The sequence below is a fragment of the Cervus canadensis genome, chromosome 27 (assembly GCF_019320065.1).
Source record: "Cervus canadensis isolate Bull #8, Minnesota chromosome 27, ASM1932006v1, whole genome shotgun sequence".
Classification (NCBI taxonomy): Eukaryota; Metazoa; Chordata; class Mammalia; order Artiodactyla; family Cervidae; genus Cervus; species Cervus canadensis.
Genome location: NC_057412.1, coordinates 34,066,128 through 34,086,302, shown reverse-complemented (window position 1 = coordinate 34,086,302; position 20,175 = coordinate 34,066,128). Strand labels below are relative to the sequence as shown.

The window sequence follows — 20,175 nt, the reverse complement described above, 5'->3', positions numbered from 1 at the left end:
ATGAAACAAAAGTATTAAATTCATTCTATTAGAAATCAACCAAAAAAGTACATAACTTTAGTAAGCTTCGTTCCTTGGTTTTATCAATGCTGATAGCTAAAAAATTAAAGAGTTTGAGAATTTCATTATCTGCTGAGACAATTCTGATTAGACATCAAGAAAATGATTCCCTTGTATGTTTGGTAAAGATTGCTTCAAATATGTGGGCAGTTCCAGACCAATGGCTAGCAAATGAAAAGGAAAAAATAATGGGAGTGGACTTGAACCATGGTATTACAACTATGATTGAAAAAGAGTCATAGGACAGGAATGAGTCTAATTATTAGTCATTCCACCCATCAAGTGATAGGACTGGCTTGGGACAATCACAACTGCTCTTCCTCCCTATGCCAAAGTAGTTGGGGCTGGTCACTGGCTTCAGCAACTATGGGAAAAGCTTCAGGCAATGTGCCATCACAAATCTGAAAATAGGGGATATTCACAAATCAACGGGAAAAGTTTTAGAAACTGATTTTTACTAAGCTTCCAGGGCTCACTGACACTACAGACTGACTCAGTCATTATTCTTTTGTTTTTTAGTCTGAGTTATATCACTGATCTGTTTACTTAATTTGTCTTACAAAGTGAGCCTGTTGGAATTAGAGAAATTATTAAAGTTATTTCATTAAACTGAAAAGTGGTTGGAAGGCAAAATGAACCTGGCCTAGTAACTTTAATATTTACATTTTCTCCTTTACTGTCATCAATTTTCTGTCCTAATGTCATTTTATCAGAGAAACTCTCTGATCATCCTGTCTAAAGCAGCAGCTCCCTCACACTTTCTCAAGCAAGATGCCTTGCTAAATCTTTACCTGTTTGTTTATTAAGTGAAATTCCACACTAGAATGTAAGCTCATGAAGTCAGGGCTTTGCTTTCGACTTTGGATCCTCAGGTCTTAGAACAGTGCCTAGTAAGTGATATAGGCACTCAAATAATTGTTGAATGAATGACTGATGCATTATAGAGAAAACAGTTCCTGCTAGAGACTATGTGAAATGCATTTACATAGAACCTCCTCACTCCTGTATGCCACTCCAAAATCATAGTTGTGATTTTTCTTCACATAAATCTGGATGGATTATTTTCACATGTGGAAATGGTTGCGCTACCCATCTGTCTGAAATGGGTGGCTAGAAAGGGTCAGTTCTTTCATTAAACTTTGATGTAACATTAACTGAGGTTATAAAATCTTCCAGAGTTTTCTGATTTTTGAGGATATAGTTTTTACTTTGTGAAGCTACATAAAACATAAGCTATATACTGATCCTAAGAGAGTAAAAAATATCTATATTATTTATTTTGAGCCCACGCTTAAATTATATTACTATATGAAGGACACTGATTAGATATTTACTTATTTTTTCATTCACATATAAATTCCACAGTATTATATTACTTATCAACAAAATATAATTATCTTTTTTATCACACAAAAGTTTTTAGTTCTTGAGAAATTCTACAGAACTAAGGCTCATGTTTTCTACTATTTATATTCTTCAAATGGGGTTATCCTGAACCAGAGTATTCAACCACTTAGCTTTTAATCATTCATTTTAGCCACTTTTTCTTTCTTATCTTGCAAATGAAATTACATAAGACAAAATGGTAGTAGAATATTTCTGGCATTAACTTGGCAGAGTCACAGAGAAAAAATAGAGAATAAATTATTATGTAAAATAAGATTTCTTAACACATAATGCCTGAGATAAGTTTTCATTTGATTTTATCTTCTAAAAATTAAATAGGTGTTAATTTGCCATGGGCAATGTGACACAAGGCAAAACTTTCCATTCAATATAATAATCCACTTGGTAATTATTCAGTATCCCTGTCTATAACATAAGTAAAAAGAAAAAACTAATTAATGAAGGATATAACCAAGAACACAAAATTTGGTTTTCTTACATTTCCCAACTCAGTTTATGTGGTAATTATACCATTAAAATGAATTTGGGGACTTGAGAACGGGACTGAGTTTACATGTCACAGTATATAAATTAGATAAAAGTTTATATTTTCCCTAACTTAATCTTGTTTAAAACAGCAAATTGAACACTATTATCTTGAAATTTTGGATCCCATAAATTCAACATACAAATATATGTGTGCATTTAAAGTGCACACATATATATGTGTAATATTTAAAGTGAAATTTCATATGAAAAAGATTAAAAATTATTCATTTGAAAACAGTCTCACCAATAACACCCCACTTCTGATATTATAAAATAGAGCAATTATTGGTTCAGTGCAAAAAATAGGAAAATGCATAATTATATTCTGAAAGTTACATGATGTGTAACTAAAGAGAAGCGATTCATTTTTTCATTTGTTTTTCTCAATAACAAAAACTTTGATGTTTTAAATTTGTTGAGCTACATACTCCAATCATATTCATTTCAATTAAAATCCAGGGTCTTTTAAGATGGTTTGCGACCTTAGGTATGTAACCACAGGTAAGCTTCAAGACCTTTCTTCAAAACATGCTACAGCATATAATACTATATCATAAGTCAGATGTTATATTATTTAATAACCACTCAAATATTTACTTAGATTTTAAGGTGTTATTTTCCTCATAAAGTATCTATAGCAGTGGTCTGAAAGTGTTATCCAAGTATTTCTGGGTGTCCTTAAGAGCATTTCAGGGTGTCTGCAAGACTGAATTACTTTCATTGTAATATTAAAACTTTTTATCTTTCTCATTCTCATATCTCATGAATGTACAGTCAAATTTTTTAAAGGTTACAGGATGCACAATAATATTGTAAAATAAAAAGTGTCAGTGTTTGGAACTTCTGCATAAGTCAGTAGTGAGAAGTAAAGAGAAATAACTAGAAGTGTGTATTTTAAAAAATGTCCAATTTTCTACCCAATATTCTTATGGAAAAGAGAAAACACACATAAAAGTGTATATTATTATCTCAGCTGACCCTTTCCTTTAGGCATACTATTGAAGATACAAGGAAGGAAAACTCAGGATATACTTAAGGCAGTATCAAAAGCAGCAGCAAGATCAAATCTCTGGTACATTTTTTTAAGTGGTGAAACTAAGGGTTTTCTCAACTTCTCAGATATTCCCTCCAGTGTGTGTGTGTGCGTGTGCATGTGTGTGCGTGCGTGCGCGTGTGTGCATGCGTGTGCGTGTGTGCGTGTGTGTGTGTGTGTGTGCTCAGTTGTGTCCGACTCTTTGCAACCCCATGGACTGTAGCCTTCCAGGCTCCTCTGTTGATGGGATCTTTCTGGCAAGAATACTGGAGTGGGTTGCTATTTCCTTCTCTAGGAGTTCTTCCTGACCCAGGGATCAAACTTGCATCTCCTGCATTGGCAGGCATATTCTTTACTACTGAGCCACTGGGGAAGCCTCAGTTTAAGAATCTTTAAATATAGAATTAGTGGATATAATTTCTATGTCTCTTCTGCTCTGTCAACCACAAAGATGTTTTAAAAATGAGAACAGCAGACACCCTACATCCATTCAGTGTCATTGAATCTAATGTCTCCCAAGATTTCTTAGTGCAATTACAATCTCTACCTAAAGGCAATAACTTTCAGAGAAGCAGTCGAAAGGTTTATTGCACTGAGGCACTGAATGCTAATTCCTGAAATGTGTTAAGTGTGACTAAAGTAACGTGACTGGTAAAAAAGATGAACAAGAATGTGTTTATCCAAAAAGAATGCCTTGGCACACTATTTTAAATGGTGAACTTGTTTTTCTGAAATAACCGTAATCATAGCATGCTAAATCTAATAAATATGGCAGATGTCTAAGCTGAATAATACTGTTTTTGGTTAGGAAAAAAATAGACTTTACAACAAACTACTATTTTTCTTATTTATTAAGTATTAGCTTACTGAGACTACAGATTTTATCTTAGTCAAGGCTGCTTCCCAAAGTACTATATGCTTAAAGAATTTTGAGTGATAGTACAATTTATAATCCAGTGATAAAGATAATTTCGAAGGAGAAAATTCTCAAACATTTTGGGCAATAGCAGTGTTCTTGCAGTAAGCACACACTCCTAAAAAGAGAGCTTAGTATGAAAACACTCATTTACTTGCTTCAGTGTATTTGTTTAAAAAACAAAATAGCAGTCCTATTACTTTATAATCATACTTCATATTTGACATCAATTATAAAATTATTTTACTGAACAAGGCTTATTATGGGAAATTAAATCAAAGATGTCTAAATGATTCCAGAAATGTAGATGCAAATTACAGCTTCTCAGAGGGAAGTCAGGACCACCACAGATATTTTGAGTTCCAAGAAAATACAAGGATGAACACTGAAGAACTCTAAGTAACTATTCATTGGTAGTGAATGAGTCCATTTGGATGCTGTGATTTTGAAGAATCATCTGGGCATGAATCATCAATGCAGAGATCCTGCTGCATTTTTATTTCACAAACACTAGGGAGGAACTTTGGCACAGCAACACATTTACTTTTACTAAAAAAGTAAAAAAGTTTTACAAAACTTTTACTAAGTTTGAAGAAGTGATCTTGAGGACCCTTTGGTTCTGAAAAAGTAACAATCAGTAGAAATAAAGCTCTGAAAGTTGAAAAGCTATATTCTGTAGAGAGCAGATGATTTAGATTTTAATGAATCTTTCAAGTTTCTACAAGAGAAATTGTTTCCTGGAGTGTCCTGGTGCAAGAGTTCAGAACCAACCACCCGGAAATATGTCGCTTTGGGATGTGAATATTTTTGAGTCAAAGGCAATCAAGACCCTCCCAGTTCAAGAGAACCTTCTGCCTCTCACCTGAGCAAGTGAGTGGAAGTCACTCAGTTGTGTCCGACTCTGCGACCCCATGGACTATAGAGTCCATGGAATTCTCCAGGCCAGAATACTGGAGTGGATAACCCTTCCCTTTTCCATTGGATCTTCCCAACCCAGGGATCGAACCCAGGTCTCCCACATTGCAGGTGGATTCTTTATCAGTTGAGCCACCGGGGAAGCCCCTTAGCTACCCTAAAGAATTTATATCAGAGGGAGAGTCCTTTCTTTGAATGAGATTTGTTAGCAGAGATAACTTTTATCTGCATGGCCCATATGTATGGTAGAGCAAACATCTAGTTGCCCAGCATCTACTCTTCTTAACCTTGTGAATTAGTGTTCTTCCCTTTGAAGGCCCAGGGCTCTCCTTAGCTCAAGGAGGCATATATACCTCATTTTACCTTTCTGTCTTTGACCCTCTCATATATGTGGGATTCCCATGCATATGAAATTAAATTTGTTATTCTCCTGTTAATCTGTCTTATGTTGATTTGATTATTAGACCAGCTAAAAGAAGCTTTGAAGGGTAGAGAAAAATTCTTTCTCCCTAACACTGGAAATCAAGACTAGTATTGAGAATAAGCGTGCTCACATTTAAAAATGGGATATGGAATACAGTTTAGAACCTAAATGAATTACCAGCAAATAGAACATCTCACACAAAGGCTTTTATTCACAAATAGCTTTTATTAGAAACGGAAAAATGTTTTGGATAAGGTGATTTTTGTAACAGGGATAATGCCAGCAAGAATGATACTTTTCATGGAGTATGTTAAAAGCTCATATAGTGCTCGCTTCGGCAGCACATATACTAAAATTGGAACGATACAGAGAAGATTAGCATGGCCCCTGTGCAAGGATGACACGCAAATTCGTGAAGCGTTCCATAAATTTAAAAAAAAAAAAAGAAAAAACAAAACAAAACAAAACAAAAAAGCTCATATAGTATCAGAAGACTATGAGGGGTATCTGTAGAAGGCACAGTTGTTGATGTTGTTTAGTCGCTAAGTCATATCTGACTCTTTTGCCATCCCACAGTCTTTAGCCCAGCAGGGCTAAATCTCTGTCCGTGAGATGTCCCAGGCAAGAACTTGGAGTGGGTTGCCATTTCCTTCTCCAGGGGGCCTTCCTGGTCCAGGGAGCAAACCCACATCTCTTGCATTGGCAGGTGGATTCTTTACCATTAAGCTATCAGGGAAGCCCAGAATCCATAGTAGTGAGTAAAATAAAAACCATTTCCCTCTGGATAGCAAATATATTATTGTCTGCTGCATATGCTGTCCCCTGTAATAATAATTTAGTCACAGAATGCTTTGCTGCAGCATGTTGGCTAGTTAATTTTTCTGGTCAAAGAAGGACCACTAAAAGACACTATCAAGATACTTGCACCCCAAAAATGTGTAATTTTTTCACATTTTCGGAGCTGTGTAGGAGAACTCACTGTTCTAAACTTAATCAACTAGCTGCAAGATATAAAATTTTCTTACATTTTTCTTGCTCTTAATCTAATGAAGTAAGAACAGCAACATTTTTATGCAGAACACAGTTTCTAAAAACACAGATTCATGAACAAAGGTAATCTACTACAGAGCATAACTGAACACAGGAAATACAAACAAGGGTGAAAGTTATTAGGCGAGTTCTAACTTCTAAATCAACACATCTAGGGACATATCTGGGGCACTCAGCTTCTTTCTGTGGTTCTATCACTAGTTTTACTTGTAGATGAAATTCAACCTTGCATATTGAACTCTTTTAGAGTGACATAAGTTGCCATAACTTTAGAGGTTAATAGCTATTGAGATTCATGATGCCTGAAAAGAATGAGAATCTTTTGTTTGTTTAATCAGGGATAAACTTCTAGAATTAACAAGAAAACAGCAGAAGTTGACTGTCTTTTTAAAAAAATCTTTCATTCTCATGGCTAATGAAGATTTTGGTACATTAATTGCCTAATTGCTTTCCATGTAGTTTGTTATCACTTTTTATTTTCATATATAAAGGCAACCATGATGAAAAGATGAGTAAATAAGATTTAGATGCATGAAAATCTTGCTGCCTTTTTGGGGAAAATCATTAAACCAACATATGAAATTTCAGAATTAATATCATTACTCACTTAATGGACAGTGATCATCTATTTTCCCAGAATAAGCAACAATATTTTATTTTTAAAGGATAAATCTCATTTGGGGGAAGATACAGTTGACAAAGGGATTCCCCTGTGGTTCAGTGGTAAAGAATTTGCCTGTAATGCAGGAAATGCAGCAGACGTGGATTCCATCCCTGAGTCGGGAAGATCCCCTGGAGCAGGGCGTGGCAACCCACTTCAGTATTCTTGCCTGGAGGATCCCAGGGACAGAGGAGCCTGGCTGGCTACAGTCCATGGGTTTGCAAAGAGTCTAACACTACTGAAATGACTAAGCACCCAAGCATGCACACATAATTGACAAAGCATTTTGGGATGTGACTTCTATTTATTTGTTAGTCAACATAAGGCAAGTTGTTACATATAAAAGAATAAAAAAAGAAAACAAGTTACTCACTCTTGTTGTGTAAGCAGCTTCTGGGTCATCTTCTAGAACCCGTGAAAGTCCAAAATCAGAAACCTTACACACCAAATTACTGTTGATCAAGATGTTGCGAGCAGCAAGGTCTCGGTGAACATAGCCCATGTCTGAGAGATACTTCATGCCAGATGCTATGCCTCGAAGCATCCCTACCAGCTGGATAACTGTAAACTGGGCATCATGTTTCTGAGAAACAGTTTAAATGTACAGTTGAGATGTGTTGCTATTTCCTTAGACATATCTTGATCACATTTTCATATACTGAGCTGTAGAGTCTATATATTGGTTTTAAGTACACAAGCCTAACAAGATACACAAGAGTAAAGCAAAATAGGATAGTAGCTACAATATTTTGTAGCAAGAAGTTGCCTAATATTCTTTAACTTCAGGTTCAAAACTAGAACTTTGCTGGTCTTTTGAGGAGACAAACTCCTTCTCAGAAACTTTAAGGTCAAGAATAACAAAATAAAAAGGATCCTCTGGCTGTTTCTCGTGTTTATTGGCTTGACTGAATGTTTATTCTTCCTTTTTGTTTTCATGTGCTTTATTAATTACTTCAAATAAGGTAACTTGAGTCTTTCATTATAAAAAATAGTTCAACATTAGTCAAAAATATTTACTGGGTATATGTTTTTTTACCCAACCTTGAGTTTTAGGTCATAAAATTGAAAGTAATAAGAGATAAATTCAGAGTACTAGATTTAGAAAAGTTTCCAATCTGTCTGGATTAAAATAGAAATATACAGTTTATACAATAGATAGATGATATCTAGATAGATGTATGCATATATACATAGATATATAAAAATTTAATGTCTAGTAATATTTAAAAAAGCAATAATTTAAAAGGAATATTTATTAAACTTTAAAAGAATACTATTAAATATTTTAATTACCTGAGTTGTAAAATGTTTGTTTTTGAAATATGTCTATGAAAATAATTGCTACTAAAATCTTTATTTGTCTCACAAATATTAAAATAAAGAATATAATTTCTCATTCATACAAAAATTAGAATTTTCTCCATGATTATGATTTATAGTATATGTTTTATCTACCTATCTATCTATCTATCCTTATCTACATAGTGCTAAAAGCAGCCTGAGAATAGGGTTTGTCTTGATTTTTTATTTTTTTCATCCTTGTAGTGACTGATGATTGACAGAGTCTTGTATTCCACATAACTTCTGAATTTCTTTGAATATAATATGTATTGAAATTATTAAAACAATTTTTATGAATATAAACAGTTGAAATTTATATGTAAATATATCTTATACAGGTATATATGTATGTAAACAAGTTATGATAAGTAATGATATCTCTGGATTGAGACTACTTAGGCATTATATCACATGCTTAGGTTCTGAGAGGACAGTACTATGTAAGAGAGAGAAGGTCTTTGGTCTTATAGTAGATGGAGGTTGCTTTAAATAAAGAAATGAATGTTTCTGTGTATACCAATTTTATTTATGTCTCACTTTAGAATCTTCAAATTTTTGTTTTAACTAATGTGAATCTTGTCTGAATAAAAAAACTGAAGAAAATTACACAAACTTATTTTAAAAATATAAACCATCAACATTTGGATGCTACAAGATAAAGATGTAATTTTACAATCTTCCTTTTACTATTTAGTCCCAACCACGTCAATTTTCTTAAAACTTTGATTATCTAACGGGCATCATAATAGAGATTGTCACTATCGTTTTCAGCAATTTATTCCATATATATATGTATATATACATATATATATATATATGTTTGTAGATAGATAAAGATAAGGTGGAGATATGTAAATGTACATAAAATATCTACTTACACGTAAGAAACTGTCCAAGGAACCATTCTCCATGTATTCTGTGACAATCATAACGGGTTTACCTAGATTCAGATAAATAATAAATGCATAATCATCAGTAGAGTTCAACAAATATCATGCAGTGAACACACACAATACATTTTGATATACCTGATGAATTAAAAAACTTAAATTTTTCTCTGTCCTCCAAAATTTGCAAAGTTGCACTTAAAAAGAAAACTAGTTTTCAGTAGAAAATGAAGCAAAAAAATGGAGAAAGATTTGTTTTCAGAAAAAGGGCCTATAACCTATATGATATGTAAATTAGCTTATCTGACATGATTTTCCTTAAATCAAATGATGCGCTTTCTTTATTCTAATTGCATCTTATTTTAGCTGATATACAAAATCAAGTATTTCTGTCTTTAAGACCAACTAGAGCCAAAAATTCCACAACCATTTACACTTTACACAGATATGTACAGAGCTATATACTAGGTGTTTGCTCTTGGGCTGATTATTCAGAAGCAAGTAAATCAAAGTCCCTACATTCATGGATCCTACATGTAAATTGGCAAAACATTTAAGACTAATAATTATAACCATTTTAATTCATATTCATTTAACACATTAAAAGTTATAAAATCCATACTACCTTTAAAAGAAAAATAAAATTAAAATTGCTGTTGGTAGTACCTTATTATAACCATTTGAGAAATATGGGTCTTAAACACCATTAAACATTTTAACAAGCATTTAAATATCATTATACCTACTTCATTTGTATAAAGTGCTAGTTTAACTATTTTATATATACTAATTATCGCCATTCTCACTTTTTACATGAAAAAAACCTGAAATATACAGAAGGTAATTAATTTAATGTCTCATAGATAATAAGTTATAAAGCCAGAAGTTGCAACTTGAATATGTTATGCTGTTACTGTTGGAAATGTACACTGAGGGAAAAATTTAATATATGAAAAATCACTGGACAAATGCACAGAAGTGCTAAGTATGCTGATACTTAGATCTGCAAATAGAATAAATCTTCAACTATAGGTAATAATTGAGGCAGTTGTTGGGTGTCAGTTTTACGGAACATTCCAAATTGAAAGAATAACTGAAGACTATAGCACTTAAAAAAAATTATTACAGTAAAATGTAACTCCAGTTTCAAAGCCTACCCATATTACTACAGCATAATTCACTTTGTTTATCGTTGCTTTCTTTATATACTGCTTTAAATATAAGTCTGTTATGTTATGAAAAGAAAAAAAACTCACTTATTTTCCAAGTCCAGAAGACCTGAGTTAAGTTTTGACTAAGCATGAGAGACCTTGAGCACATAATAGGTTTTTAACATTCATGTACACATAATTGTAGGGCACGCATAATTTTTTTCCTGTGTTTCATCTACATCATCATTTGTTTGCCATATTGATGCCAGAAAATAGCTGTCTTTCCTTGTTTTTCCTTTCATCAGTGAAACTCTTAATTCATACTGGTTGTGAAGTATGGCTTAGTACCAGGAAGATTATACTTACTATATTTAGTATGTGAATATATCCCAAGCTATATATCTTATTTATTTAGAGGTGAGGAATTATTTAAATTCTGTAAAATTTGTTAGATTTTCATATATGTACAAATCAACTGACACAGTGATTTGTTGTCAATTAAGGCTGATATGCAGATGACACCACCCTTATGGCAGAGAGTGAAGAGGAACTAAAAAGCCTCTTGATGAAAGTGAAAGAGGAGAGTGAAAAAGTTGACTTAAAGCTCATCATTCAGAAAACTAAGATGATGGCATCTGGTCCCATCACCCCATGGGAAATAGATGGGGAAACAGTAGAAACAGTGTCAGACTTCATTTTTTTGGGGGCTCCAAAATCACTGCAGATGGTGACTGCAGCCATGAAATTAAAATATGCTTACTCCTTGGAATGAAAGTTATGACCAACCTAGATAGCATATTAAAAGGCAGAGACATTACTTTGCCCACAAATGTCGGTCTGGTCAAGGCTATGGTTTTTCCAGTGGTCATGTATGGATGTGAGAGTTGGACTATAAAGAGAGCTGAGCGCCGAAGAATTGATGCTTTTGAACTGTGGTGTTGGAGAAGACTCTTGAGAGTTCCTTGGACTGCAAGGAGATCCAACCAGTCCATCCTAAAGGAGATCAGTCCTGGGTGTTCATTTGGAAGGACTGACGCTGAAGCTGAAACTCCAGTACTTCGACCACCTCAAGTGAAGAGTTGACTCATTGGAAAAGATCCTGATGCTAGGAGGAATTGGGGGCAGGAGAAGGGGACGACAGAGGATGAGATGGCTGGATGGCATCACCGACTCGATGGACATGAGTTTGAGTAAACTTTGGGAGCTGGTGATGGACAGGGAGGCCTGGCGTGCTGTGATTCATGGGGTCGCAAAGAGTTGGACATGACTGAGTGACTGAACTGAACTGAACTGAAGGCTGATTTAGTCATATATTTTGAGTAACATATCAGACACATTATACATCTCTCGGTGTACCACTGATGTGAAGTTTTTTAAGCTAAATATTAATAAAATTTTCCACACTTTCAAAAACAAGAAACAACTTGATAATGCCTGAAAAGTTATTTTAGTCAAAATCGTGAGCCTCCAGTCTTGCTTCTTCAAAATTTTAACTAAACTTTGATTTAACAATATTCAGGAAGAAAAAGAAAATTCAGCATTTTCTTGGAAACTTCTCTCTCTTCTGAACTGGTAAATCAAATATCTAAGGACTGATTGCAGAGAACTAACCTGAAGTGAAATAAATGAACAATCAAATAAATGAATGAAACCCTGCACATGCACGTTTTCCCTACTTCACGGTAAGTTTCTATGTTTCTTCCTTAACAAATTCTTAGAAGAATAGCATGCTCATGAAACTCAATGCAGCTCTTGAACATGGTCACTGCTTCTTACAGTAAACTCTCAATTACAGTGGCCAGTTACTATATTTGTATATTCTCCAGACCTTTGCTTATCACTCTTTTCCTTCTGGCTCCCAGCCCTATGACCATTTCATTTCTTGTTAGCATGCCTGGTAAAATGTTTGGCAAGGGAAATAAAAGTAGCTCAAAAATCAAACCAGTCAATTAAGTCAAAGCCCCATGACCATTCAGAAATCAGATCAGGCTGCATTTAGCTCTGTAATTTAGGTATTTGTAAACACATCAGTTAAGTTGAGTAAGTCTGAAAATGTGCTTTGTATTAAGTTCAAAGATTCAGCAAACACAAATATACGACAAAAAGTAAACAGAATCACAAATATTCTACCTTGGAAAGCAATGTCTTCACTTACTTTTCTTGTGATTTTGATTATGATAAACAGTAAAAGGAAAAGAAACTGCAATAGTGGTAAGAACTAGTTCTAACATGTGTTAAACGTAGCTGGAAATTATTTATAAAATACCAGCTCATCTGCACTTTATTTAATGTATTTCTATCAAAGTTTGCACATTCTTTCGTGTGTATTTTGATTTAGAAATGACACTACCAGTTTCTTCAAAAGCTGCTGTCATTAACTTCCTCAGAGATCCTTAATAACATCTGAATATACATTAAAAAATCAATGAAATTATTGTTGTTTGGCTGAAATGAAACTCCATCAAGAATCAGCAAAATGAAATGCAGTGGAATTTTGCTTTTGTTCTTCAGTTGACATGAGTATAGATAAAATCATGATCTTTCATAATTGAAGGGTTAAGGGAAGCACATCAGTCGCTTACAATGAGTTCATTTCCCCAGTGGCTCAGAGATATTACTAATCATTTTGTTTGCTGACAAAAGAAATGTAATTCAAAATGTCTAAGAATTTCAAGTTCAGCACTATCTATTTCACCACCTTCTTAATCAAATATTCTACAAAAAGGAAGCAGGATAATGTTATAAATATATAGCCAGACATAGACTTTTTATTATAATTATCAAATAAATGTGGTTTTAGACTAAAATAGTTTCAATCAAAAATGAAAAGCATGTATAAATGATTTACATATTACAAATTATTGAAATTTAATTCATTTAATAGGAAATGCAATTAACTGCTATTAACAGTAATTGTGTCTTACACACTCTGTCTTGCTTTCAAGACTTATACACTCTCCAACATATACATGTGATTTACAAAATCAAAGTCTGTGACCTTAGCAGTCAGCATTCAGTATTCACGTAATCAGAATCAGAGTGGAAGAAAAAGAACATAAATAGGAGAAAGAAAATTGAAGAAAATTGACAAAATATGCCTCAGCATTCTTGGAAAGGATGATTTGAACCACCTTTGATTAGAAAGAAAATGTTTTGGTTATAGATTTCCATATACTATAACTAACCAACTGATAGAAATATTGTAATGAACTGAATTGGAATATTTTTCTACAGGTTTACCATTAAATCATATAAACACACATGACAATATTTTCCAAATTCCATTTAATCAAGATATTATTTATGTTAAGAATGATCCCTATTACATCCAATGGTCTATGAGTTAACCATTGCGGGGACCAACTCTATTTTATCCATAGTCCTAAATAAGAGTTCCAGTTAGAACTGATCATGTCAGATCTATTATTTCAGCTAAGGATAGTCTCTCTCTTCAAAATCAGGCTAAAAAGTACTTTCTCCAACTCTTAACCAGTTCTACTCTTCACACATCAAAAACTTTACATTCAGCTGATTAAAATTTTTAATGTATGTACGCTAAATTTGAAGTGAAATTTAATACTTTTAAGAACAGGACCAACATTTCTACTCTCCCTTATTCCATTCAGAGCTGATTCGTATAAGTGGAATAATGATTAATGAAAATAATAATTGGAATATTCTCAGTTAGATTTTATAAGTACAGCTTAGTTTTTTTTTCCCTTTTCAAACTTTCTACATTTTACTTATTTTCTTGTCTAATTTCAAAAATTGAGATTAAGACATTAGGTCTAATGATAAACTGAAATGGTGATAGCAGACTTATTTCTACTTTGAAAGAAATGCTTTCATAGTTTTATGGAGTTTGTAGGCTTGTTTTCTTTTGTTTTGGAGGGGTTTATATACATTTATCAGGCAAGAGTATTTCTATGCATAATATGTTAAGAAAAAATTTTAAATTAAAATGTTTATTTTTGCATTTATTGAGACTGGCTTTTTCTATTAATGTTGCATTCTTGAAATAAACTAACCTTGGGCATGATAAGGTATCTTTATTTAATACATTGCTAGTTATGATTTCATAATTATCCCAGTGTTATTGAACTTTTGTTCATGTGTTACACTAATCTCTTATTTTCTTTACTGATAATATTCCTATATGGTTTGATATCAAGATATCACTAGCTTTATTGTGCTGGTTTTTTTTTTCCCTTTCTGCAAGAATTTGTGTAAGACTAGAATTACTTAGTTGTGAAACAAATGTACAGTTATATTTCTTCTTCCTTTAGGAGAGATATTGCAGATTTAAACTAGAACTCTGTAAGAGGCAATATGAGCACATTCAATTCATGCTCTAACAAATTTTGTAAACTAAATATAATCTTTCAAAAACATCAAAGCCTATCCTATCTAAATGATTGGGGGAAACACACAGCAACATATTATTTTATAATTGTGGCCAATTCAACAGAGAGACATGAGTGGATAATGCTGAGGAAATAAGGAAAACTTTTAAACATGTAAAAATGAGATTCTCTGTGTTACTTATTTTTCTTCTAATATATTGCTTAGAGATTTTCTAGCTTGGTTGATATGGCCACTTAGAGATGTTTTCAACTCATATATCAATTATAGTCACAAATGCAAAACTTGCTTCATCAGTTTCTAAAATTTATTGTAACAAATTGCTTTTACAAATTATTAATAAAATATATATAAAATATACATAGTCTATTAAAACTATGACATGAAGAGCAGTGTCCTTGAGACAAGTCCCAGCACTGTTTTAGAGAGAGACAAACAAGAAATAGAGATAATATGGCATAGTCACTAAAGAATGACAACTAATCCAGTAATATTTTATTACCATATGTACAGAAAATGCAAGCAAATGATTGAGCTTTTGGTGTCCAGTGGACACCCACACCAATATAGAAGTCTTTTCAATGTGAGAAATCCTCTTAATCTTCTGCCCATGACTTTCCTCAATAGTATAAGGTTACAGCTAAGTTGCATTATTACTTTTTAAATTTTAGAAAATAATCCATCCCCAAATATCAACATAAAATACATCTCATCCAACATGTTGCTGCTGCTGCTGCTAAGTCACTTCAGTCGTGTCCGACTCTGTGCAACCCCATAGATGGCAGCCCACCAGGCTCCCCCGTCCCTGGGATTCTCCAGGCAAGAACACTGGAGTGGGCTGCCATTTCCTTCTCCAATTCATCCAACATAATTCCTTCTATTTCACTATGTGAAAAGTGGACCAATGGAAAGTCTTCTTGGATGCAGTCTGAACATCTTTTGAATAATGGTGTGATGGCAGAAATATCAAACATTTGCTAAAAACAAGTTCCATCTTTTTGAATGTCGACTGAAATTGATAACACATGTTAGTACGAAGTTCTGAGCAGGACTGTGCCCCCAGCTTTCTGCTACTTTAAAGATCAGAGACTCTCTCACCTTCTCTTGTTTAAGATCATCAGGCTCAAAACCACACCATTAAAATTGTTTATGGCTCAATTCAAATAAAGGAAAATAAAATGATTGAATAAAGGGCTTTCTCTAACTTGAAAATGATACATTAGAATAGATTCAGTGTTTCAAAGCACATAACTAATAGTCATAATAAAAATTATCTTTGAGCAAAGAACGGAATTGCTCTCAATGATTTTCTTCTACATTCCCAGATGAACTAGTAAAATCTTTTCAAACTCAACCAGAAGTGATCATTTAGATTTGCATAGTTGTATTCCACTTAACAATATATTCCTATGGAATCTTATTTGATCTTAAAAGGACCTGGAAATAGTAAAGCAGGACTGCTAATTCTGTGTTACAAGTGAACAGAGGGAGTCTGTTGGAGTGGTTTGATTTGTCAGATGTCTCACAGACCAGGAGAGCTGAATCAGAGCTTGATCTCTGACTCCCTGGTTCTTAATCCAGATACCAATATGCTTTCTTTTTTTCTTGAAATACAATTTGTTCACTAAATTATAAACTCTTGTGTTTCTAGTTGTACATGTGTTTCTGAGCTTTGCAAGTAGGTTGTTTTAGCAATTATATATTCTTGGGAAACAAAGAAAATGATAGGAGTGGATTAAATAATTTCTTTTGGTGCCGTAACTACCTTGTTATTTCTATTTCCCCTCAGTTGTAATAGGGCACCAGACTTAGAGATTTTAAACATGCCACTAAAGGAGTTCAAAATCTAATTCTAGGTTTGCCACTCTATTATGTTTGCACTATATGAGATGATTGGGATTTATATAGTTAAATTTGGCAGTCTCTTGCATGCATACTTGACCAAGGATGTATATCAAATTTAGAACTTTCACTCTAAGAATAAGGCAGTTGTAATTCATATTAGAATATTACAGACTCCTACTTCAATAAAATGTTTAATCTAAAATACCTGCAATTGGTCAATTTTTAAATGCATTTTTTCTTGCATTTCAATCTTGGGTTTTTTTAATGGGTTTCTTTGCCAGATGACTATAATTCATATTTGATTATTCCATTTTTTATATAAGAAAATCTTCCACAATAATCATGGTTTAATTTTGTTTATCATCAGTAAATGAACTTGTAGAAAACAGCTAGCAAAACAAAACAGTATAATAATAACTCCTTACACTGGAAACAAAAAAACTGAGAATTTTGCAAAGTGAGAATGAAAAGAAAAATGTCTATATAAGTATGTAGTTTAATATCAGTGAGTTTCTTCTCACAATGGTCTCAAAGTCTGAAGGACAACCACTTTGTGAGAATGATACAGGGGATTTAAAAGGTTAATCAACTATTAAAACCCCAGTTTTAGGAAAGTTATGACCAACCTAGATAGCATATTAAATGGCAGAGACATTACTTTGCCAAAAAGGTCCGTCTGGTCAAGGCTGTGGTTTTTCCAGTGGTCACGTATGGATGTGAGAGTTGGACTGTGAAGAAAGCTGAGCGCCAAAAAATTGATGCTTTTGAACTATGGTGTTGGACTAAAGGAGATCAGTCCTGGGTGTTGATCGGAAGGACTGATACTGAAGCTGAAACTCCAGTACTTTGGCCACCTCATGCGAAGAGTTGACTCATTGGAAAAGACCCTGATGCTGGGAGGGACTGGGGGCAGGAGGAGAAGGGGACGACAGAGGATGAGATGGCTGGATGGCATCACCGACTCGATGGTGATGGACAGGGAGGCTTGGCGTGCTGCGATTCGTGGGGTCGCAAAGAGTCAGACACAACTGAACTGAAAACCCCAGTGAGACATGATTATGTAATTCTAATATTAAGTAGGATATTCTATAGATAGGGTCTTTCCCTGAAGAAAAGAATACTTAATAGTTTTCCAATCCTTAGTACTACTAACAGTATTTTCATGACTAATTTTTAAAAATTAAAAGAGATGTTTTCATCAGAAAATGTTTTAGTGTTACAACTAATGTAGCCTTGTTTTTAGGAGTACAGAAAAAAAATATGCTTCTAACAAGACAATATGGGATTATAGTTTATGACTATGTTATACATTGTTAGGTTCTTAACCCTGCTTACTATATTAAAAAACTCTAAAGCAAATTAAGGTATATTTCAATTATACCATGCTCTTGTGAATAAGGAATTGTCTTTTTAGTCACACTAAAATGAGACTAGGTATTAGTGCCATTTGAAAAGTGCTCCATGTAATGTTAAAGAAAAATTCATCATAATAATTATAATTTGTAATCTCTGTTGGTAACCATAGAATATGTAAATATGGTGCCAATGAATAACCCCCTAAAGGATGCCAAATTCTCTGCCATATGCTGTCTTTCACTTTAAGAAGTTTGTTGCCAATTTAGCTCATTCTTCATTTTGTGCTCCAAAATCTTGAGAAAAAAGTAAATTCCAGATCATTCTCAAGAGATTTTCATTGGGATTGGAGCCAAAAATCACATATCTGCCTCAAGGGATCCCTTTTGAGCCTGGCTGGAGAAGCTATCATGGAAATAAGCTCAGATCTCCATCACAGGCTGTGAGCCAGAGCAGTGAAGAATCCATCTGGAACTGTAGATCAGAATTATTTGAAATCCACAGAGAACAGAGAAAAGGGCTTGGGTCTAATGTGATCCCAATCTTTACAGCTCAGAAGCATTCCCCAAACTCTCATAATTTTTCCAAAGCCAGGGGGGTAAAGATTTAGAAGCTTAAATGAAACTGGTGAACAATAATAGAAAAGGCAGCTATCTGGGAGTTCCCATCAATTTCTGTCAAAACTGAGTCATTAGTTTTTCCTAATACTCTACATAACACAAAGTTCCCCACAATTCACTTAACTATTTTTTTAACACACATGTCTTAATATAGTCCAAGGTTTAGTTCCTAAACTTTTTAAAGCTTTTTAAGTTCTAGAATAGCACTGTCAATTTAATACTAGTTAAATATATTTGATCTCTTGTCAAAGATCTGTGTTAATCCTAAACTGTTTTGTTTTTATTGTCAAGACTAACAGAGACTTATGAAGGTAAGACCCCAAATCTTAAATTATTGACTTTGGGTTTAAATGACCTCTGCTCAACATACACATAATCAGTTTTATGACTTCACTTACTTTTAGTAACAACTCCCTCCAGTCGAATGATATTGGGATGGTCAAATTGTCCCATAATGCTTGCTTCGCCTAAAAAGTCTCTCCTCTGCTTTTCTGTGTAGCCCACTTTTAGGGTCTTGATGGCCACTGAAATCTCTTTTTTTGAAGGAAGTTTTAAACGGCCACTGCACACCTCTCCAAATTCACCTGTTAGAATGCAAAGAAGAAAACAACAAGAAAAGGCAAGGAATGATATTACAAAAATCATTAGTAGAGAGCAACTGTTTTCTCTCAACAATTCAATTCAAAATATTTACACCCTTGACTTGCAAGATGTACACTCATAGACCTCCAAATTATTTTGGAAGATGGTAATCTGAGACTCCCTAAAAACCCTAAGCCATCCACACCCTGGTGGAAAATGGACCTTGTGATAAGCTTGGTGTCTTCTGAAGTACTACGTTGTGAACAATGAACTATGAAAGGTCAAGAAGGAAGTCGAAAGCTGTGTCTATTAGACTTCTCACTCCCTATTCTCATAGCCTCAAAATAATCATCAGAGCAGCACCAATATAATGAGTTAAGCACTTGATTAAATTTGAGATATGTCTCACCAATTTGTTTTCACCAAGAGGACCAATTTAACTACATATTTCTGCTTTCTGAAAGCAGGAGCAACAGAGGATGATATGGTTGGATGGCATCACCAAATCTACGGACATGAGTTTGAGAAAACTCTGGGAGGTGGTGAAGGACAGGGAAGCTGGCATGCTGCATTCCGTGGTGTTGCAAAGATTCGGACATGTGTTAGCGACTGAACATCAACAAGGTTGCCACAGTGATGGCCCCTAGTGACAGATATAGAATGTACCTGGTTCATAAAAGAAATCTTGATGTTGTGCAACTAGGTGGGTTTTGTACAACATTAAAAGTGATTTTTAATAGCAAATGAGATATTTTTCTGAAAAGGAAAATTATATGATCAATTTTTAGGCCTTCTGCAGAATGGAAAAGTATTTTTGGTCCAATCCTCTTGCTGTGAATTTTTACACAAGCCCAAGGTGTCAAGAAGTGAGATGCTTCTTCTCTATTTTTCATCCAAGTAAATCCTTCTCTCTACAAAGCAGTAGGTTGTCCTATTGATTTACCAACCACATCCCTATAAATGACTTCCCCAGATTTTAATCTTGCTCAGGAATCCAGTCTTGCCAACCGTTTTCAAAACAATGACTTAGGCTGTAACTT

The 20,175-nt window shown here is 33.9% G+C and overlaps 1 protein-coding gene and 1 non-coding gene across 3 annotated transcripts in view; one reads left to right on the top strand and one right to left on the bottom strand.

The window, feature by feature from the left end:
* The window catches only part of EPHA3 (EPH receptor A3), a 387,533-nt gene that overhangs the window by 34,411 nt on the left and 332,947 nt on the right, over positions 1 to 20,175 (bottom strand). For both annotated transcript variants that reach the window (XM_043448655.1, XM_043448654.1), the window contains exons 11-13: positions 18,952 to 19,137; positions 9,214 to 9,275; positions 7,368 to 7,577 (exon numbers count right to left, since the gene is read on the bottom strand). In XM_043448655.1, coding sequence (XP_043304590.1) covers positions 7,368 to 7,577; positions 9,214 to 9,275; positions 18,952 to 19,137 — 458 coding nt within the window. The remainder of the gene's footprint in view (positions 1 to 7,367; positions 7,578 to 9,213; positions 9,276 to 18,951; positions 19,138 to 20,175) is intronic.
* Positions 5,609 to 5,715, top strand: LOC122429009. The gene has a single exon (XR_006265880.1). It is a non-coding gene; the product is annotated as a U6 spliceosomal RNA (small nuclear RNA).